General features: G+C 45.4%; 6 protein-coding genes across 6 annotated transcripts; all 6 read right to left on the minus strand.

The window, feature by feature from the left end:
* Positions 1-572: 572 nt before the first annotated feature.
* F4807DRAFT_464957 (uncharacterized protein) lies at positions 573-1,856 on the minus strand (the record flags this gene model as incomplete). Its single annotated transcript, XM_048002215.1, has 3 exons — positions 573-804; positions 872-1,528; positions 1,597-1,856. 3 exons carry the CDS (start codon positions 1,854-1,856, stop codon positions 573-575), a joined length of 1,149 nt encoding a protein of 382 aa, XP_047849658.1.
* A 732-nt stretch (positions 1,857-2,588) lies between these two features.
* F4807DRAFT_471269 (cysteine proteinase) lies at positions 2,589-4,365 on the minus strand. The gene has a single exon (XM_048002908.1). The coding sequence runs from the start codon at positions 4,315-4,317 to the stop codon at positions 2,719-2,721; it is 1,599 nt and encodes a 532-aa protein (XP_047849659.1). The 5' UTR covers positions 4,318-4,365; the 3' UTR covers positions 2,589-2,718.
* Positions 4,366-5,134: 769 nt separating this feature from the next.
* On the minus strand, positions 5,135-10,081 carry F4807DRAFT_444149 (uncharacterized protein). Its single transcript, XM_047999621.1, has 10 exons — positions 7,611-10,081; positions 7,540-7,554; positions 7,314-7,469; positions 7,209-7,241; positions 6,865-7,150; positions 6,572-6,807; positions 6,078-6,476; positions 5,904-6,014; positions 5,740-5,824; positions 5,135-5,683 (listed from the first exon to the last, which is right to left on the minus strand). The coding sequence occupies exons 1-10, from the start codon at positions 9,960-9,962 to the stop codon at positions 5,400-5,402; spliced, it is 3,957 nt and encodes a 1,318-aa protein (XP_047849660.1). The 5' UTR covers positions 9,963-10,081; the 3' UTR covers positions 5,135-5,399.
* A 1,282-nt stretch (positions 10,082-11,363) lies between these two features.
* Positions 11,364-12,698, minus strand: F4807DRAFT_471271 (Cut8-domain-containing protein; the record flags this gene model as incomplete). Its single annotated transcript, XM_048002909.1, has 2 exons — positions 11,364-12,470; positions 12,617-12,698. 2 exons carry the CDS (start codon positions 12,696-12,698, stop codon positions 11,632-11,634), a joined length of 921 nt encoding a protein of 306 aa, XP_047849661.1. The 3' UTR covers positions 11,364-11,631.
* Positions 12,699-15,166: 2,468 nt separating this feature from the next.
* On the minus strand, positions 15,167-18,104 carry F4807DRAFT_464961 (uncharacterized protein; the record flags this gene model as incomplete). The annotated part of the gene is made up of 4 exons (XM_048002216.1): positions 15,167-17,498; positions 17,550-17,676; positions 17,735-17,903; positions 18,066-18,104. The coding sequence occupies 4 exons, from the start codon at positions 18,102-18,104 to the stop codon at positions 15,167-15,169; spliced, it is 2,667 nt and encodes an 888-aa protein (XP_047849662.1).
* A 2,558-nt stretch (positions 18,105-20,662) lies between these two features.
* Positions 20,663-21,434, minus strand: F4807DRAFT_444155 (uncharacterized protein). Its single transcript, XM_047999622.1, has 2 exons — positions 21,193-21,434; positions 20,663-21,090 (listed from the first exon to the last, which is right to left on the minus strand). Exon 2 carries the CDS (start codon positions 21,083-21,085, stop codon positions 20,816-20,818), a length of 270 nt encoding a protein of 89 aa, XP_047849663.1. The 5' UTR covers positions 21,086-21,090; positions 21,193-21,434; the 3' UTR covers positions 20,663-20,815.
* Between the last annotated feature and the right edge of the window lie 95 nt (positions 21,435-21,529).

Genomic DNA, 21,529 nt, shown 5'->3' on the forward strand with positions numbered 1-21,529 from the left:
ATGGTTCGAAACGAGTTCTTGGGACTTGTTTTTTGTTTCTTTTTTTCCCTCTCAATGATGTTAACAAGCCTGAATACAAAACATGCAGCTAAATTTACTACTCTGGATACCATTAATTTTAATTTGCATGAAGCCATACCAGAGATTATTCACGTACTTCACCGTATTCCCCTTACTTGATCTGTATGAGTAGTAATAAAAGTGGAGATTTACCCCTGATAACCCCTGAACTTTTATCGCATCGCCCTTATTGCCAACCATGCGGCTCTAATACCTATGCCATCAGCAGCACCAGCGGTCTAGATTCTATGCGGCCCTGCCGCCTTGCATATCAAGTGGTATACCTAAATTCTTCAGACAGCCTTTGATAAGTATTTGAATAAGTATCAAGGTACTCTTAACTTGTTCAAAAGGATAAGTGAAACTAGTAGGGGGTTTTTCGTATCCTTAAATTTCATCATGTATTAACTCAATTCTATGCCTTTCTTCCAATCATCCTGGCCACCTAGGTACCTAAGTATTATATAGTTATGTCTTGGTCCTATTGCATCTTAGGAATTATCCCTATTTTCTTAATGCTTGCGGACATACATGCGTGTGTCCGAAAACCAGTAGTAACCACCATCGGCGCTGGACCTATCTCGAGATCCATAATCCACCAGATCGTTTTGACCCCAAGTCCACTCAAGGTTTGGATCCTCTGCTGGGAATTTGCTTTCTATTCTGTATTCATGAACCATCATATCCCGGACGCGCTTGGGACATAATGTGCCAATATTTATCCCATCTGGAAGTGGGAGGTTACTAGACTTATGATCAGCATGCATTTCAAACTCAATCCACTGCGTTCAAAGATTTGGGATTGACTTACGCGCATCCAGGTACCTTAACCTTATTACCATCCTTCTCTGTAACCTCGAACCATTGCCTATCCTGATATTGCCCTGCTTGGGGAATCTTCGATGTTATGATTACGATCGGTCGTGCGTACTCTTCAATTATGGACATTGCCGGACAGTCTGGTGGCCCGGTAAAATCGATAACCATGGTATTGTCATCAATAAATGTAAATTGTTCATGCTTCCCGTAACTCGGGTCGAGTACAACGAAATGAGCAATAGTTGAACTCTCAAGGGCAACCTTGTGTTGAGGTGTGTATCCAAGATCCGCTGTATAAAGACTGATTCGTCGGCCCGTCTTTCTTTCTAGTTGGTTGACAATGGCGATTGCTAAGCAGTGCTGGGCAACATTTCGTGGAGAGAGTTTATCTGGAACATCCTCTCCGAGGCTATGAGGAAGCGCTGTTAGGATAGGGCCGAGCCCTAAACAGACCACCCTCTTAATGCGATTTGGTCTTGAAATACTGTCTATGGCTTCGGAGACCTGAGCTGCTCGAGTACTCACATTCTTCCATCTTCCCCAGGCTTTCGAAAGAATGTTGTGAATGGACTTGGCAGAAATGAGATCTTGTCGCATGAACCAGTATGGACTACCCTCAGGCTGCGGTTCGAAGTACTTGAGATAGAAACTATTTGATGTCAGTCAGTATAAGTAACTCTCTCTCGTTGATACTAGTATGAAATAATATAGGCATACGACTGCGAAGGAGGATTTTTCGCAATTTCCTCGTTTGGTTTCTCCTGCTCAGGGGGTGGATTAGATACGGCAGTTTGACAGAGCCTGAAAAACTCGTTTATACTTCCAATACGCCCCCTGATTTCGGGATTGCTGAACATGTACCAATTGCATCTTCTAACAACCTTGCGTCTGCGTTCCGCATTCTCGACTAAGAGACCTCGTAAGCCATCAAGCTTGAGAAATTTGCCCTCAAGACTATAGTGTCCGTGTCCCGCCATTATGAAAAAGGAGGTTGTATTCAATGTACTGGTGTTCGTATCGAAGCTACATATAAATAGGCCATGAGAGAATTAAAAGTTACGAATATATATAAAGAAATGAACTGGCACTTGTCTCTGAGGTGTGAGTATGTTGTACTACAAGCTCTACTACCACGCTTGGTTAAGATGCGCTGGAAGACATGAATAAACCCTGGAATGTATGGCCTCTAAATGACTCCCCCCTACGTGATTAATTGTATCAATGGACTCATACAATAATTATTATTTGGACTCGCAAATCATTCTGGCCATTACCAAGTAATTTAGATATCTCCTCGAATATAGTAACACGCACTCTGGTCACTGGTAACTCAGGTTTATTCCGTACTCAGATTAGACAGAACAGGCTACCGGAGCCACCAGAGAATCATTCTTGTGACATGGTGAGGGTCCATGTAATATTTGTGTAACCATGCCTCTTTTTTACCAGCCCCTTTTCCAATAGACCGCTACAAATCTACACGATAGATACGACCGCATAGCAGCCAAATCAATTCAAAAGAGCCTCTTTAAATTATTCTATATTCGTAACACCGTTAAACTAAATCTTTCATACAGAAAATTTGTACGCCTCCCCCCTTTTTTTTAACTCCTGAGAAGCACAGACATTCCGAGCTCAGATTATCCCCGAAGCTCATCCGCCCCCTACCTATATGAAGTAGGAGTGCGCCCCAGGCTTTATTCTTATTCTGTTCATCAACGCCAACCATTTAAACCCAGTTAAAGCAGTAACAACTCCAAATCCAAGAAATCAAGCCTTCCAAATTCGAGAGACCCCCGACTAAACTAGCACAAGCCAACAACCTATTTCCCATTTCCCTTATTTCGCCACACCGATACAAGCAAAGTACTTCTTAAAAGCCTGCACCTCAATGCTCAACACGCCATCGCGGTCCAGCAGCGCAGCAGGGGGCCAGTACTCAGGCTCGACGCGGTCCAAGAGGCCCGGGTAGGACGTCAAGCCGCGGGGCTCGGTGACGCCCCACGGGTTCCTCACGATGATATACTGGTTCTCGTCCTGGCCCTCGCTGACCCAGCCCAGGACCGAGTAAGCATGATTCGCGACGAGGTTGCAGCCGCGGAACATGTCGCCCGTAGCATGGGTCCAGGCGGCCATGGGACTAATAGTGCGCTTGTTGACGCTGCAGGCGCGCACGAGCCCCGCGAGCTCGGCCGCCGAGTGCCGGTCCGTGAGGTAGTAGCGCGGCTCGCGGCCGTTGAGCTGGGCCATGGCTTTCACGGGGTCGCCGTTGTGCGCCTGCGTCAGGTCGACGCGGCCGCGGTCCTGCGAGCCCGTCATCCACTTCACGAACGCCTTCTCGTACAGCGCCGGCCAGGTCTCGTAGCCGTCGCTCGAGCGTGCGTAGATCGGCATGTCCGTCGAGTTGTTGACGGGGATCTGGTAGTCCACCTCGACGGTCTCGGTCTTGGCGTTGTTGCGCCCGCCCTTGTCGTGGAATTTCACCGAGAGCGTGCGCCGGCTGCGTTCCATCGGCCCTGAGAGTGTGCGAGTCGATCGGTTGATCATGGCTGGGTTGGCCCAGAACACGGAGAAGATGGCGGCGATCAGCCAGCTGTTGCTAGCTGCGCCCTGGGTTGGGTCATCAAAGCGGTGCTGGTACTGCTCGTGGAAATTGTGGGAAAATCCGAAAGGAGATCCGTCCATCATAAATCGGCGAGGGATGCTACGGAAGAATGCTTCGTTCATGTCGCGCCAGGAGCTGTTAGGGGGGTTCCATTCGCGCTCCTCCTTGTTACGCCGGAAGGGAAGGACAAGGTCGTTGATGGTCTCCGTGACATCATTGTTACCAACGGTCCTACCGAGGGACTGGCCATCGAGTATGAGACGGAGCTTCCCGTTCTGCATGCGAGCCATCTTGATTCGGGTGTCGCCCACCTCTTTAAGGCCGATCTTCTCGAGATCATTGAGGGTCTTGACGCGTGACAGGTCCGGCGTGACGAGGTCCCGTTCCTCAAGGATCTGGATCTCTTTCTCGGACAACTCCTCAGCTCGGCGTTCCTGCTCATTCAGCTTTAGGCCAGCAAAAAGGATTGAATTGTGCTTCAAATCGAAAAGCTCTTCGTAGTCAGTCTGCAAGACGTCTGAAATGATACGCGAAGTAGAGAGTGCGTGGCGGTCTAGCCTATGGCCAACCATGGCTTCGACAAGAGCGTAGGGGTTAATGGCGCCGATATTTACATCTTTGGGCGGTTCATCAGGGGAAGGCTCCTGGCCCAGGAGAGGACTGTCGTCATTTTCGTTGCCAAGATCCTCGTAATCTTCAGACATGGTTCGAGAAGGTATTGTCCGCCTATCCATCTTGTGACCGGTGAGAGCCTCAAAAAGAGCATATGCGTCAATGTTGTTGGCGGGCATTGGGTGAGGAGAAGAGTCAGATTGAGAGCCAGAAGTAACCATTGTTGATATTGTGATGAATTATTGATATAGTTCTATGCGCGAATGGGTGCGTATGTTATGCGCCCAGGAGTTGACGAGATTATCACTGTTGATTAATCAGAATCGACAGTATTCTGGGGAAACATATTACCTCTCTACCTAGGTGTATAGTGATACGCTTTGGGAGCTTTATAGGAAGAACTGTTGGTCATACAGGTCCCCGAACATGTTCAATGGCCCTGCAGGACAGTATGCCGGTCTATTCCGGAAGTATACCTAAAATTTGAGGCTCCGGAGATCAATCGGTGAATCATAATAGGTACCGAGACTATCTTTTCAAGTAAAAGTAGGTTATATTACGTTTTTATTTTAACTTCATTTTCGAACGTTAGATGCTACAAGCGTGATATTTAACCTCTTTGGATTTACTCTAAACTTTGCGTCATGAGATTCAATTAGTAACAAAACTGCCATCCCAAAGATGAGATCTTCTAAAATCCTATCGGACCCATCCGCGAGCTCAACAAAAAAAGGACTCCCAGGACTATAGCAAAGAGATGGCTTTCTATCGTAATTCAGGGGTAAGGTAAAATTATTGAGTTGCTCACCAATGGACTCCTAAATATAAGTACCTACTTACCTGGCCACCCCCCCAAACCTTACAATACCTATTCTGTTACAGATTTCAGCAAGGGTGTAAGGGGCGAGTCGGTAGGTATCATTTCGTACATGGTCAGTAACCATGGGACTTAAACTTAATGAAAGCAAAAACTCTAAAGATAAAATTTGCTAAGTGATCGAGATAGATTAGGTTCTTTTCTACATTATACAGCTCAGATACCTAAACTACCTTATTAGATTTGAATTTCATGTCCGTGGAGAGTCATTTAGTAAAGCTAGACAGCATATGACGCTCTAAGCGGTTAAGAACATGAGTGCATAGATTCAGATTACTCCCTAGATACCTAACTTGAAATGAAAGCAGGAACGGCGAGGGACACTAACTTCCAAACTCATAATATCCATAAGATGACCCCTATCACGTTCACTGCCCTCATCACTAGAACTGTACCTCTACACAAAAATAGAGTGATCTTCCCTTCCTATTCCGACGTTACCGATCTCAATGGGACTTCGCCAGTGTTGCTCCTGGGTTCACCGCCTTGCCTGTGACCGCCCTCATCGGACTTAAATATTCGCTGGCCGGCTTTTGTTTCCCCAAACCAAAACAACAGCTTCCAAGTTAGATTCACGTCCCACTTGAAAGACAGCAGGTTGGAGTTCGGTTTCGGTAGCCAACCAAGTAACCATTGCCCGGCCCGTTTTGATTGATCTTGCTTTAAGCCAAACGCGACAATCAAAAGAAAAACCCCAAAAGCAACGAGGACTGACAATCAATGTTAATATACCGTCTTACTAAGGCATACTTGTGGCAGAGCTTACCTATGATAGCATATACTTTTCCTGGAGTTTGACGAGAGTTTTCGTAGTCAAGGGCGAAAATAGATGAAAGGAATGAGAGAGGCAACTGTGAAGAGTTAGTTCAACGTCAATATTCGTTCGACATGATACGTATGAAGAAGGAATTCCGGGGAGTAGTGACCCACAAAAAGGACGGTGATGATAGTAAAAGTCATAAGCGTTTGGCCCTGCTTTACACTCTCATCGGCTAGTTTATTCGCAGTCTCATTTTGCTCCAGCGCGAGAATTGTGTCCACCTAATAATATTTGGTAATTAGCTTTGGTTTGTCAATATTTATGATAAACCATGTTGATCTTACGGCTGAATGAATCCGATCCGCAGCTTTGTCCATTGCTAGGATGTCATGGACGATACGGGCTGCTGAATAGTCGGAATACAGTGAAGTGGTAGCTTTGGAGCTATCACTCTTTGCTGGCACATTGTCAAGTTGAACTTGGACAGTGTGTTGGTATTGGGCGATAGTCTTGAGAATGTTGAGTTCATCACGAATATCTTTGATTTCGCAGGAGAGCCTTGCCGCTTCACTGAGGGCCTTCGATACAATCTCGACAGAAGCGAGCTCCCTTTTATCCTCCTTATCTTCTGGCTTAGCTTTCCCCTTTCCTCGAGTTTCACTGTCCGGATTGTCACTTGTATCTCCATTGATCTTGTTCTTTTCCCGGTTGAACTTTTCGTATAGGATCGTCTCCTTCATTGCCTATAAATTACCCAGAATGTTAGATCACTATTTCAATATTGCTTTTAAGTGCGAGCAGAGGGAGAATCAAGGTGCATGGGTAGATAAAGACGAACAATTTCATTGATCGCATTGAAATATATTTGACGCGTGGATTGGCCATTCAGATCCGTTTCTATCTGCTCATAGAAATCAACGCAGAAATCAACAAGCATCTTGCTCATTTCAGCTGCAGTACTAGGCTGAGAAAGACTCCCTCCAACTTCAGTTTTCTTGCTCAGATAGCCAAAAATGTCTGTCAATAGGGAGTGATCTTCTTTGTGCACTGGATATGTAGTAGAAGTAATGAGATCTTCTTAGTGCATTAGTATCAGAAAATAACGACAAGGCGGATGGCTTCTGAACCCACTATTATCATTAATAACCCAAATCCACAATTGGTTCACTCGGAGAAGTGGCCACTCCGAGGGGTTACCTTTATGTCGCCGTAATGCCTTGGTAATAACTTGAGTTTCGTTACGATGCGTTCGATCCTCTTGAGCACTCTCATCCTTTGTAAAGTGATAGTATGACTCGTCAAGTGTCGGAAATCCATGGATGACTTTGTCTTTATAGGCATCAAACAAAGTCTTGTGCTTTTTCTTCGCTTTCTCTGGAACTCGAGAAAAATTCCTCGAAAGAGTGAGATATGGTATCTAAGCCACAAATCAGTACTCAATAAGAATTGTGAGATTGTAAGTTGGCTATACATACATAGATTGCCCTATGAATGTTGTTTTTATCTGACTGGCGTGCTGTTAGTTAAGGCCACCCCCACTGAGACATTGGAAGGGATGAAGTTAGGTAAGAATAACATACGACACACTGAGGCTTCATGAACCGTGATGGAGATGTTGTATTTGGCACTTGCAGCCAACTGTCCCGGAAGAACGAGTTCATTTCATTGAACTCCTTTTTCTTCTCTTCTTCATGGTTATCTCCGGCTGCATCCCACATGATTCTCCTTAGAAGGTCCTATAAGATGAGTCAATATGTAAATTACTGTCGAAGTTTATACATATCATTTAACATCAAGGGTCCTCACATTCATCCATACCATCTGATTCTGGTTAGAAAATGTTTTCATGTTCAGAGAGGATTGGTCTTGGTGCTTACATTCGTCGCTGGCAAGTGAACCCAGGTGAACTTCGGATTATCTTTGATGTACATCTCATGTAAAGCCAATGCATCGTTCGACGGCTTAGAATACCCCGATGACTGGAAGCCAAGAGCCTTGCCTAAATTGGTCTTTGCATCTTTAAGTATATGCCGGGGCCCTTTATCGTAGATAACTTCTTTCACATTGCGGAACCGTCTAAGAAACCCTGATTTTGATTCACTTTCATAGAAATCAATGATTGCTGCCTCGAAACCTTGTACTGTTGCTGCCAAGGTACCCTCAATAATGGGCTTCATGAAGGGTTCTTCAGGTCTTGAAGTCTGTGTAAATAGAGAGTCGAGTAAGATGTCTCTGATGAGGGTTATGTCATCAGGTCGGGTATCTTCCTGTTTCTGGTCATCAGCTTTTTTACCCTTGTTTTTGCCTCCATCCCTAGTTTGGCGTGGCTCGCTCTTCCTTCCCGCCATTTTGGAAACTTGACTGTTGGCATAATCCAGTGCTTTAAGGCGATTTTCGTTCGTCTGAGGCGTCAAGGGCGAGCTAGACAAAAGTACCCAGACAGCCTTTGGCATTTCTCTATAGGTTGCCCACTCAATAACACTCCAGGATTCCGAACGATGAGGCTTATCCCTATCAACTGTGGCTTTACTCTTTGCAAATAAGCTCTTCGCAATGTCATGTGTATGTTCGCTCTCGGCCGCCCATATAATGACCTCTTGCTCATCGTGTTCGCTATGCTCGCCAAAATCAGCACACCTCATCTTGTGGAGCAAAAGCCTCATTGTATCTAATCTGTATTTTTCGGATTCCGTGTATGATTCAAATGCCACATATAGTGCCGTTCTGCCCTTCTTGTTCTGGATAGTGGTGTATTCCTGGAAGTTCTGCATATTCGTATTCGAGATAACCTGAACTCTTCTGGGATCTCCTTGTTTTACTGCAAGGTGTAGTGCCGTGTCCCCGTGGATAGTCTGCGCCCTGAAATTGGCCCCTTGTCGGAGAAGAATGTCTAACGTCATGCAATATTGACCAGACGCTGATGGTATATTCTCTATATCTAGAGACGTGTCTTGGCCGATTTGTTCGTATTCCGTATCATATAGGTCAAGCAAGTACCACTCATGAGTCTCGCTTGCGTAATGTAGTGCTGTTCTACCCTCGTTGTCGGTTGTGTTGATGTGAGCATTCGCCTTTAGGAGAGAGGCGACAGCTTTAGCATGACCTTGCGAGCTTGCTATATGTAGAGATGTTTTCCCATCTTCGTCTTGATCGTTAATGCATGTAAGGTTATCAAGTCCAAGGAGCTTTTCCAACACGTTGCCTGGATGTTTGTCGCAAGCGTACATCAACGCAGTCCACTTGACGCCTGATTTGACATTGGGATCAGCACCGTGATCTAGCAAAATACCAACGCTATCCTCGAGGCCATTTTTAGCCGCTACCATGAGGGGAGTAAGACCATCATTGCAGGGCACGTTGATTTCCGCTGTATGATCAGCCAATATACCTACAATATTGGGAAGGTCTCTATCGACTGCTGTCCACACAGGGGTTCTTTTATTTTTATCGGGTATGTTAAAGTCAGCTCTTTCATCCAGCAGATAGCGAACCATATCTTCATATCCACCCACCACTGCTGCATGTAGTGGGGTTAAACCGTCGCCGTTTGTAATATCCACGCTATCTTTATCTTTTTTGAGGATGATTTTGGCGAAATCTATCTCCCTGTATCGACTTGCGTAGTAGAGGGGGGACGAGCCATATTCATTGGTAGCTTGAGTATTCGCTCCGGCATTTACTAGCAACTGAATGATCTCCGCGCTGTACCCGAGAGACGCAGTTATGAGAGGAGTACTTCTTTCACAGTCTGTGGCCTCAAGCTGTATTCCGTCCTGCTTTAATAGCAGCTCGACAATTTCTGGGCTCTCGGCTTGGCATGCGTAGTGTAATGGGTGTCGTCCATCCTCATCTGGCACTGAGACTGATGCCCCGGCAAGAATTAGTTGTTTGACCGCATCTGTCAACTTATTGAAAATGGCTATATGTAGTGGGGTCCGTTTGTAGTCGTTCTCAGAGGGAGTATTTATGTCCTTTTTGTTGGCTAATAGCTTAGAGAGTTTGTCGGCGTCGTAACTGTCATCCGTTTGCTTTTCGAGAAATTCGTACAAGGGTGTGCAATCATCAATGGACTCAGTTGAGTTAACATCAGAATAATCGCTGGTTGTATCGTCAACGGCCTCATCAGGCGGATCCGAAGATTCTGGTTCAAGTGGTTCATCCGGATTTAGTCGTGGGATTTCCGTGTTGGGATCGGATGTATGTTCATGGGTGTCGTCATTTTCAGCCATGATTGACCAAAATCGAGGGATATTCTTGGACAAATGGCGCTGTAGTAACAATAGTAACTATAGTAGCCGCAGTACCTAATGAAAATGAAAATAGGGGTATGCTATGATTGAAATCCAAATTTGAGGAGAATCATCAACATAGGATAAGGCGGAAGAATAAAAGGGAAGCATGTTACCATCTAAGATATATCCCAGGTTATCAACGCTACTAACTACCTGTATACCCCAGCTGCGTAAAATGAGAGTCGCCGACTATTAGTTACAATACATAAATAGGCTGTATGCATTTCAACTTGGTATTTTTACTAAATAAGGCAGTTTTATCGTTACATATAAGCAGGTGGAGGGTTCTTTCAGCTAATAACATACCCGTTAAGTGGTGATCAACCTTCCTTCGGTGACCTTAAGAATCAATTTTGAGTAAAACGCTGAAGCAACAAATCAATAAAAATCAGCATGATTGCACAAAACGGGTAATTGAGCCACAATTGCGGCTCTCTCAAGTTCAGCTTTTGCAAATTCTTCGCATGATCTGCGACGCCAGGTGGCTTCTCACATTGGTCGCATACCTAGGTACCTACTCATTCTCTCCTCCATAGACCTTTTACGAGCCTATGAATATCGCCTCGAAAAATAAAACCGAGACCTATAAGGGTGACGATTGGGCCGTCATACCCTGTAAGGTCGATCGCTATATTCACTTGGAAGATCTTTAGAAATATCCAGAGAGCGAGGCTGTAAGTGACGCAATATGGTGTGCCTGCTTAGTAGGTATAAAGCCAATAGGGATCAGCATACATCAAGCCTCTATTCACACCATCGGACAAGTCACCAAAGACAAAAGGACCTCACGTCGGCGATGAAGAGCAGCCACCAAGCCATACTACACGTAATCACCGATACCACTCACAAATGATCTATGAGCAATCCCCATATGAACCGCCTTCTCTTAGAATGGAGCAGCCTGGTAGCCGCCAAATTAACACCCTATGCTACAGCCCTACGCAGCCAACTCCATCGCGTCTATGTACATTACCGCGTTTATTTAAGCCAGCAAAGCAGCAAGTATACCCGTCCCTTCGCCCTCTCCCTTTGACTGGGAAAGACGGCAGTCGAAAGGTACAACCCTTTATACCCAACGAGCAACACCCCTTCCTTTATTCCATCCAACGAGCAAGTGTGATAGTGGTAGTCCGGGATTTATGTTGAAGAAAAGGAGATGATGGTGATAGTGAGGGAGGGTTGGGATATCAGTCGAGGTTGGAAAACAACGTAAATCAAAGAACAATGATAATGGAACGCCGGTGCGGTAGCCGTGGGGAAAAAAAGAACCTCGGCTATCAAATCTATGAATCCGTGCCATGCCCCTGAACGAAAGGAACTGAAATCAAAGTTCATCGTAATCTCGTTGCGAGTTGGTGCTGTGATATGTGCAGATGCATCCATCCTCCGCACTCAACTAATGATGTTTTAATCTGCTATATGCTTGATGCCGCATTGATGCTAATTTAATGTCGTTTGCTCGTTACTTTTCGTGCTTTTTAGGCCAGGTTGCCTTCAAGATGATTCGCGGGGGTTTTGGTGACTCTGTCCATGTATACGAATTACCTTGAAACCCATCCTATTGGGCTTCTCTTTTCCCATCTTATTTCCCGAGAGGCTTTGGTTCCTACCAAGGACCAACCGAGACGGGCGACCCGTAATTGCCTGACATCAACTCATCTAGAATTGAGCTTTGGCCGCCAGACGCATTTGGGATTCCGCCACTTGGTCCACCGACCCACCCGAGATTTGCGCTCATAGACGCAATCGCGGCTCCGAGCCTGCCGCCTGATTGCTGATTATGCTTAGCAAGAACTTGATCCCACCCAGCCGAATGCAGGGTAAAGCCGGCTCCTCTCTTCGATGCTTCGTTGATTACCAGAGCCCATGCCTTCGATATCTCATCGTATGCGTTTTCCTTGTGATGCCGATGGCTTTCCCACTCAGGCAAGTCATGGACTACCTTAGTAGCACCGTCGAGATATTGCAAGGAGACGTTGGCGCTAGTCTCGTGAGGCGGGAGATATTGGGGGGTAAAATCGGCAAGGGCCTCAATGAGTGCTACGAGCGGTTGTTTCACTCGGAAGTACGTGTAGTCGGAACTTGAATCGCCGTAAGGGAACGCATCTCGCAGCTTGTCCTGATATTCCTTTAGGACTTGCAACGCACACTCGACGGTCGGCCTGGGAGCACTCTTCACAACCTCCTCACCAATCTCAGGTTGTCGCTCGCAGATCGTCTGCAGGACAGTTCGAAGTTGTGTGGCGTCGAGGGTCTCGAGAAGTCGAGGAAGGGATAGAGGCCTCCCTGCTAATTCGTTCGATCGGATTTTCTTGGTAGCTCTTGGGGCTAGCTGTCGGGATTGAATAGCTGGAGAGCTAGTAGGCGAAACGGACATTTCATCGCCATCGTCTTCGGCCTTTCGCTTTCGGCTTGAACCGAAAGTGGTGTAGAACGGGGAAGACACTATTGAAGAAATGATTGTTAGCTTAGTCTAGCTTGCGTAATCTAATGATCTGCGGCAAAGCCGAGTCTGTGTTTCGATTTCGATGGACGAAAACAATGCACCCAATAATTCTAAACGAAAACAAACTGTCCACCTGAATACATACTTGGGCGTGTGGGAGAACGTCGACTTAGATCGTGTTGGTGCGAGAAGAAGGACGGTGGCTGCGGTGACAGCAGCACGTTCATTATTGCTGGCGACTATTTATCCGAATGTGATGCGCTGCCTAGTATCCCTTCTCTTTGATGATAAACCGCTGATGAGAGACTATGGAATCGCCGGTCGGCTTGATCGTTATTGACGCTGGGAGTATTCCGATGTGAGATGCAAGAATGATGATGGTCGGGAGAGAGAAGGGGAGGTAAATAAATTGAGGGGAGAATGGAGGATGGAGAATAAAAAGAATGTTATTGACTTGTCGTTACTTATTTCGTCAGGTTTCAGGCATAAAACGGCCGCCTAATATTGGTTGCGCATTGACTTGACGGGGGCAGCGCAAGTTGTTAGAAGAGTAAGGGATTAATTATGTAGGTAGGTGTAATAGTAAGTAGAAAGGAGGAGAATGAAAAGGTGATTATTCGGTTTAGGTTTGGGTTTGGTTGGAGTGGATTCAAGAGGGTTTAGGTTGTGTGTGTGGATATGCGCTGGGTGTTTCTGTCCAGTACAGCCAGTAGTACTAAAAACGTTGTTCGGTGTTTTGATGGCTTAGGCAAATCCTAATGGCCTAATCGACAACCAGCTGCCAGCTGCCCCAGTCTATCCCTCGATACCGTTGGTTACCTCGACCTAAAAAGCGGGTACCTGGTTCCTGTGGCTGCTACTGCACATAGTAATACCTTGCACTTAAGTATGTAGCCTGGGTACGTACCCGTAGCTACCTTTCAATCGCTTTTGTCATACCCAGGTCCTTATGTAATACAATCCAATCATAAGGCACAGGGATACCTCATGTAACTGTTTGTTCATTCATTCATCACTTGAATGCGAGTAGCTGCAACTACTCTTTAGCAGACTATTCAATTCTTCATTCATAACATTCTATTCAGATAGGCATATAATATAACACTTACATGTACACACTCCGAGACAACAACCACGTACAAAGTCCTTACTGTTTATTTTAAACAACGAGACGTTGCGTCTCATTAATCCACGGCCCCTCGTCTTTACACATCCAGGTGGGGATGCAGCAAAAAAACAAGTCACAAGTCACCAACGCAGCAACCATCCAAGCGTCCCCATCCGCTCTTCTAATTGGCTATCTGCTAGGATTGAGCTCTCCTAGGAAAGTCGCTATGATAGCCACGACGTGACCGCCTCTTGCTACGACACATTTTCGATTAACCTAGGGCACAAATCATAACCTACCTCTAAATCGCCAAGCCACCCAATCTGACTAGCTCTGTATGTTAGCAGATGGATCGGCTTATTCTCTTCATACAGAATCCTGGCATCGGAATCGTGCGGCTGGAGGGCTGTATCCCACCTCACCCCAGACTGTCCGACATCTAGATCTGAATACAGGAAATCAGATGACTTATATGATGCAAAATCGACCAATCATTGTTATCCTTACGTAGAAATCCAGTGTCAGATTCCGGTCATGATAATAATAGGTGGCAGTAGATTTCACATACCGTGCCAAAATACAGGGATGCTGTAGTTTACTACCAGTCAAGAAGTCAGATCATAATGGATGCTACGTGTTCCACACTTTCTAATTGGGTCTGCTTAATCGCTTAAAGTGATGAACAGTCACAGCACATCAGAAAAACGGTCTTTGTTTAAAAGCAATTCAGTTTCTCATTGATTTAGTGGCAGGACATTGGGTAACATTGTGTATCCATCGCAATACCTTAGCACAAGAAGAAAAGTGTAGGTCAAGAGCCAAGCACTCGTTGTTCGTGTGTAGGGTTTACAACAACAGTGAAATGAAAATAACCTCGCCAAATAGTCTCTCGGATACCTTTAAAGGAAGTCGCGAAAGCTACATGAGCCTCTGGTTCTATGGCCGGCAATATGAGGCTCATAGGAAAAGCAAACGAAAAGGCCCCACCACATTAATGGCCGACTGATGGAACCGTAGCCCATAGCCCTCTCAGATCGTTGATTGTTTTTATCGTCATATTCTGACGAGGAATTAATTGTCTCCATTCGCCGTCAAAAAATGATTTGTGGATCCAAACTGCCAACGTGATGTGTCTTGAGAGGTACAAGTTTGTAGGATACTCTCATGGAAATTATTAGTCTCAGTATTACCAGAAGCATTATATCAATTCCTGCTCTGGGATGATACAGACAATTGTCAGGTGGCGTCGTCGATGAGGAAATGAAATATGGTTCGGGACAAAAGGGGGAAAACGGCATCGTAGTTGAGAAGGTGGTAAAATCTGTGCCATAGTTGCACCTATGGCTTGGGCCATGCGTGAGAGAGACGCATTTAAGACAAATGAGTAAGGTAGTCGTTATGATTAGAGTCTCGGCTTCTTGGTACTAGAATAAAACCCCTATGTTCTTTAGGAGATCTAATCAGATTCCGAAAGACACTATACTAAATGATGTGTCTTCTTGGCCTTAAGGTGCGTGAGGGTATTCTGATATCCGAGATGAGGATAAAATCTCACCCATCAGAGTTGCAGTCCTGCACCGTGGATTGCTAATAGTTGTTGCGAATTGATCGACCGGACGCGACATGAGAACTACCGCAACTCACATGGGAACTTGATGACGCCCGATTCAGTCCGTTGTCATGAGGGTGATCAGTACTACTCTTATTCGGTTCTGGTAGTGTACCGGTCAGCTGAGTAGATGCGGGTGAGTTTGCCGTTCTGCGAGTCGATGGTTCAGGGTTTCCCGAAGATGCAGGCGGCACGGGTACTCTCTGGGAATTAGTCCGGCTCGAGGTCGTGTCATCATCGGAAGAGAGTTCGTTGTCTAACAAGAAATTGAGTGTTCGATTGTGCGTAAGACTGGAAGCACTTTTCATTGCTGCCTCTTGTTTCTTCAGCTCCTCTTGCTTCCTCTGTTCCTCTTGCTTCTCTTTCTTCTTCTCCTCGACGCGTTTCTGCTCTACGCGTTTCTTCTCTGCTTCTGCACGTCGAGTTTCTTCTTCTTTACGGTTCTTCTCCACCTCTTCGTTCCCTGAGAGATATCCCGCGACATCTTCAGCATCGCGGTCCCAGTTAATCGAAGACGGACCAGGGTTGTACTTCTTGTCCAGCCCATCCATTCGCAAGAACTCGTTGAATTCGACCACTTCCCGAGGACAAAGGGTTAGAGATGGTCGCAGCTCAGTTAGCTGTGCAATTGGGCGGATGATTCTCTTCCTTCCATGATTGACGTTGGTGTAAACTACCGCGCATACCTGTTTCTGTTCGTTAAAGCGTAGACTTGAAAAGCTAGGATCCATCCACAGCCATCTCGCTGCAACATTCAAAGCCATTCGCTTCAATCTCGTGATTATCAAGTGAGACGGCATCGTAGAGTTTGATGGAAGCATAGTTCGGAAATCGCGAACCTTAGACAGATAGTCCCTGTTCATAGAATGGTAGTCCTTGTTCGTAATGTTAGCAAGGACGCGAAGGGACTCTCGTGACAAGTGCGTTCCAGCAGGGATTTTCGCAACGGTTTCCACAGAATGACCGAGGATATCATAACGTGAATCTTCAATATAGCATTCCTCGTAATTGCCCTCACATTTAGCATCTTTATTGTCATGCTTAGCGATGTTTGCGATGACCGGCAATGCAGAACCACCAGACAGATATGTAGTCGTAGGTGTACTTCGAGGACCGGATGGTTCACAATGGTTACCTATGGGGTGAACAGGGGCTTCCCGTGAATGCTCGCGTGGTTCTTGAAGATCATCTGGGCGCGAGGAAAGTTTCTCGGGCGATGCGACATTGTTAAGGTCAATCAAATCCTCAACCGCGGTCTGTCCGCTCATCTCCGTCTTGGGCGACTCTAAGGCAAGAGGAGTCTTCTTAACTGATCGTTCTTCAACCTTATCTGGGTTCTCAGAAGTCTCCTTGAAGATCTCACCCGTAGAATTTGCATACTTGTCTCGATGGAAATTGAGAGCCGTCTTGAACTTCTCTGCAGCAGAACTACTAGAGAATGTGATATAGCAATTCTGTACCCCAGCCGTATTTTTTTCCTGCCTTCGGAGATATAAGAGATCCCCAACTACTAAGGGTGCAATGCAAGCTCGGATATCACCCCTGAGTACTAGGCTCTTTGTGCTAACTTCCCAGAAAACTGTGTCAATCTTGGGCTGCACATAAAGAGTGACTGTACTGCGTACACCGGCTCGCTCCTTTCCAACAATTAGCGAAGTGTCGGTTTTATCATCACGGTAGACAATTTGGCTGTGATCTGACGGGGCAGCTATGGCCTCAACCACACCCTTGCTGACAGCTTGCCCCTGATTCTTTTCCTCGGGAGTGAGAGGTGCGGGTTCCACCTTCTGCCTCGGAGAGGTATGTCGATGTCGTAGGTGGGGTGGAATGGAGGTGGCATCAACCGGCTGATCGGCTTTCTTTGCGACACCATTCTCATGTGCATGAACTTTGCTGATCGGCGATTCCTTTTCCACACTGCTAGGAGGAACGATGTTCAATTCCGACGTAGCTCCTGCTCCACCTCCATGCTGTGACGCTACGGCAGAAGGCACTCTGGGCGCCGTTGCGGTCGCAATTACTGGTCTCGTACCTGTGAGGCCCTGTGGTGTACTAAGAACAGGAGTAGAAGCGCGTCCACGGCCACGCCCATGCCCTGCTGCTGCAAGAGGTGGGTTCTGTATGCTTGGCGAAGCACCATATCCTCGTCCCGCCAGTGACAGGGGCTGTCGTGTTACTCCTCGGGCTGGGGCTGGTGCACCACGTCCTACTCCATGTGTAATTCCAGGGGTTGGCAACCCAGAAAATCGGCTTGTTTGCCCAGCTGATGAATAACTCCTGCTAGGGTTACCTCGAGGGCCAAGAGGATTACTATAATTCAGTTAGCAAGGTAAAGTGATTTGGAGTCAAAGGGTAGCATACGCCGGATCATAGGTTGAACCATGTCTGGGCTCTCTGTGACGGCGATGAGCATTGCCATCGTCGATTGAGTCAAGGTTCTTCACTCCTCGGTAGTCATCATCATTGAATAATCCTTCGTTCACAGCTTCTTTTTCCATGTGTTAGTACATAAAGTAGTATATCTAGTGTTTTCATATCTGACTTACTTGTCCATCTAGCTGCTCCTGCATTCTCAGCTAGATTGCTAGTTGATTTCATAGAAGGATGTCCAGCAGGTTGGGTAGAATGCGGCTGCCTATTGACGGCGAGGCCTTGGCGACCTCGCGATGCACCGTCTGTGGCCAACTGCTCAAGTCGGCTGTTTCCTAGATCAGCCTATTAGAGGTTGATGTTAGCGAATTGATCTCTTGGAATTATTCAATCTTATAAGCATTTTATAAGTTATGAAGGGAATGGTCAATCAATATTTGGCCACGACAGCTCCGCGTATAATGCGAGTGGTGGGTTGGTAAAATATCGAGTGGGAGAACAACTTACCATCATGGCTTCTAGGTCCGCCCGTTTGGCAGAAGACATCCTAAATGTGATCCTTGCTTGAAGAAATGTTATGATAGGTATGGGTTGAAATAGTTGAATATGACTTAGTTAAGGTAGCACATTGACAATATGCTAATATTCCTAGTTAAGTCTCGAATTATCACGAGATTGTGAATGATGAAGTGGCAATGGCACGATATGTCCAAGAGCAATATAAAGGCTCTCTGAGGATAGCTTTCAACCGAATATTGGCCAGAGACGTGTCTTATGATCCTCGTCGGTTTTAGAGTGTGTACAGATAGACGCAGTGTACGTTTGCTTGAGATAAGGCAAGTTAGTGAATGAAGTCGACGGTACCGGGACAAGGTGAGGCAAAATGTAGAGGTGAACATGGAAATAGATGTGTAGTGATAGACAAATCAGGTGGACGATGACAGAATACGAGGTGTGATGATGTAGTAAGATAGGGATGAGTACCCCCACGGATGAAAGTTAAGCGGTGATAGGAATGTTATTTACTTACCATAAAGTCCTGAGACGGAGATGGCTCTTGAGGTTCATGTAAGGGTAGAAAATAGAGAAGGAAATTGTTGGATTGTAGACGTGGGTAAGTGAGCAGACTTGATGTCGTACAGACGTGAACGTATGATAATCAGTGGTCAGTAGTAGGTGATCAAGAAAAGGAACACTTATTGACAGGGAGTAGAATGACCGGGATGAGGCCGTGATGTTTTGAGAGTGTAAGAAGGACCAAGGATGAAGGAGGATGAAAAGTTGAAGGAGGACGGTGACGAGAGTTTTGTGTAGAGAATAGAAAATACCTAGTAGGTAGAAAAGCAATGGATACCTAAGAAGAGTGATTTAATCTACCTACATAATTCAGCATGGAAAATAGAAGTTGCGACCTACCCACCTACCGTACCGCCAGTGACCTCACCGCTAGCTTAGTACTTGGATATCTACACATATTACGGCGCTGCTTAGGTACCTGACCGTCGTGGTTTCCGAGAAAATAGCTCGAGTGTGTAAGGAGTTACATAGAAGTAATTAATTTAATACCACTGTCCGCTAGAGTGAAATTTAACTTGTCACCCACCTAGGTTAGTACCCAGTAGCGCCCTAGGTATCATTCAAACAGGTGTCGGTGGTTGTAAGAATGAAGTTAGTATAATGGACCCTGAAAATTAGTTATCAGGTGCTACATACCTAATAGGGCACGGAAAAGTTCAAACTAATTTGTGAAAATATTGAAGCCACAAATTATGATAATAAGTTTCTTCATTTAGATATCTCTTACGAAAATCTCATGTAGGATGTCATGCTGGAGAGTCCCTACTACACATCAAAGTCTTCTTTCTACCAATCTCTTGGGTTTTTCAATGCTGTACTTTGAGATTTATCTACTGTGGGTGTCCATGTGAATAGTTTCTCTCACAAAGAGGTTAGCTTCACAACGGCAATGGAAATTGGTTGCGTGAAAGGTCAAGCAGGCATCAGAGATTGGAACACCATCTGGAAAAATCTATAAATATGTAACACCGATCCTCTAGGCATTGTCATGGTGTTAAAGGATAAAGATGAGTGCATAGGTGTTCTCTATAAACATCTACTAGGTACCTTACAGAAAGCCAATAAAAGTTAGTAGACTAACCAACAAAAGCAACGTGATACTATAATTGGTATTGAAAAGTAATAGGTACGTAACAATTGGCATGGCACGATATATGATAACGAAGAACTAAAATCAATTATACAAGGCGCATAGTTAATATCACTTGGCCAGATATCTTTTGGAGTACCTAGTAGATATCAAGGGTTCTCATATAGGTTGATTAATGGATCTAAGTGGTTATTGTACCATATTAAAATTGGTTAAATCGCTCTGGGTGAGCAATTTACATCACCTAACTAAGGATTAGGAGGCGAAATATTTATAAGGCCTGGTGGACTTCACCTAGAATATAAAATATGAACAGTATACGGTTTCATCATTATTTTCCGTCTAATTATTATTTGCACCGGCAGTGCCTTGAACCGAGCTTTCGTGGTGCTTAGGTCCATTTTGCCTTCTAGCCTGGTGACTGGGGACTACTACTAACCAAAAGGATACCTAATAATCAACAGCAAGATAGTTTTAATCTACCAAAAATGATATTTACAAATCAAAATATTATTATTACAACGTAGACATAATATATAAAAATGTGGGATAATATACCGTGAATATTTATATTCTGGATCATATCTCAGATTAAAATTATGGGATAGTGGCTTCTAGTTTGTAGGTAGCTGATAGCTGCAAGTGCTTTTGCAACTACCTAAGAAATATCGAAATAAGCTTAAACACGCCAAATTGCTAAATTGAATGGATAAAACATACACGGGAACTCTTTAGTGGCAATATATTGGTGGCTGGCTCTAGATATATGCAAAGTTTACAGACGCCAAGTTTTCATGTTGATCATTGTCACGACAAGGACAAAGACCTCCGGGTGGAAGCTATCACCTGCCAATTGAGCCAGACAACCACCAAAAGACGAGAATCGCAAGGCGGACAGCCTTGCGATATTACAGGTGATAAGGCTGATCCGTCACAATCATCGTAATACGTAATTTATTTGTAGGGCGTAAGCTGTGCGTCCCTGGGATAGTAACTAAACCGGCCCTGGTGTAAATCTGCTATTGTAGAACCCTTCAGAATTCCTACATGTCGCAGGAAGCTACCCTTAATATACCCTCATGAAAGCCCCTTAATTGGACTTAGCATCCTTAGGCGGACCGTCGAGATTGTCTTTGCCTTGACGACCTACACTACTCAAGTCGACATCCTTCTTGCTAGCGGGCTCGCGTAGCCCCGAAGTAGAACCAGCGCCGGTGGAAATGTCGCTCTGGACGGCACCAGAGCCGACGTTGACAGTTCGAGCGTCGGCCGAGTTCCAGTCTGAGGCGACGGGGGGTTGCTCGGGAAGAGGCAGGTTGGATCTCACCTCCTCTGCGTGGTCTGCTTTTGACTGAGACATTTCTACTTTTAGGATGTTAGTAGGATGTTCAAGGTACATTCTAAAGCTACTTCGCTGTGTGTAGATTGCAGATACAGATAGATGAGTTCGGTAGGAGGGAAACTTACATGATTATTGGTATGTGTGTGGTATGTATGGTTTGTGGGCGTCGTTGGCAAATTGTGACTTGTGTTCTTCGTTCAAGTGAGATTTTTCTGTAGTATCAAAAGGAAGAAATGTAAGTGTAGGATTTGGATGTCGAGGCTTTAATATGTACATTGTGTCTATGTGTGACATGACATAATTGATGGGAGCTTTTAGTCCGGTAATCTTGACGTCATGGAGAGTCTATAATTGATGTCATCCAGGGAAGCAATCAGATTAAGCTCCAGGCACGCGTAGCATCACCGATTTAGGACCCGCCTATTAAGCCCTAAATGAGCCGCAATTATCCCTGCAACTGCC

This window comes from Annulohypoxylon truncatum (assembly GCF_022578515.1).
Source record: "Annulohypoxylon truncatum strain CBS 140777 unplaced genomic scaffold F4807scaffold_46, whole genome shotgun sequence".
Classification (NCBI taxonomy): Eukaryota; Fungi; Ascomycota; class Sordariomycetes; order Xylariales; family Hypoxylaceae; genus Annulohypoxylon; species Annulohypoxylon truncatum.

What these genes read in the sequence shown, in the direction of transcription:
- F4807DRAFT_471269 (XM_048002908.1), bottom strand. Translation starts at nt 4,317, where the DNA reads ATGGTTACTTCTGGCTCTCAATCTGACTCTTCTCCTCACCCAATGCCC.
- F4807DRAFT_444149 (XM_047999621.1), bottom strand. Translation starts at nt 9,962, where the DNA reads ATGGCTGAAAATGACGACACCCATGAACATACATCCGATCCCAACACG. An exon ending in CGGATCGGATTCATTCAGCC is followed by an intron (nt 6,015 to 6,077) that starts GTAAGATCAACA and finishes AAATATTATTAG; the next exon opens with GTGGACACAATTCTCGCGCT. An exon ending in AAAAGTATATGCTATCATAG is followed by an intron (nt 5,684 to 5,739) that starts GTAAGCTCTGCC and finishes ATTGATTGTCAG; the next exon opens with TCCTCGTTGCTTTTGGGGTT.
- F4807DRAFT_444155 (XM_047999622.1), bottom strand. Translation starts at nt 21,085, where the DNA reads ATGTCTCAGTCAAAAGCAGACCACGCAGAGGAGGTGAGATCCAACCTG.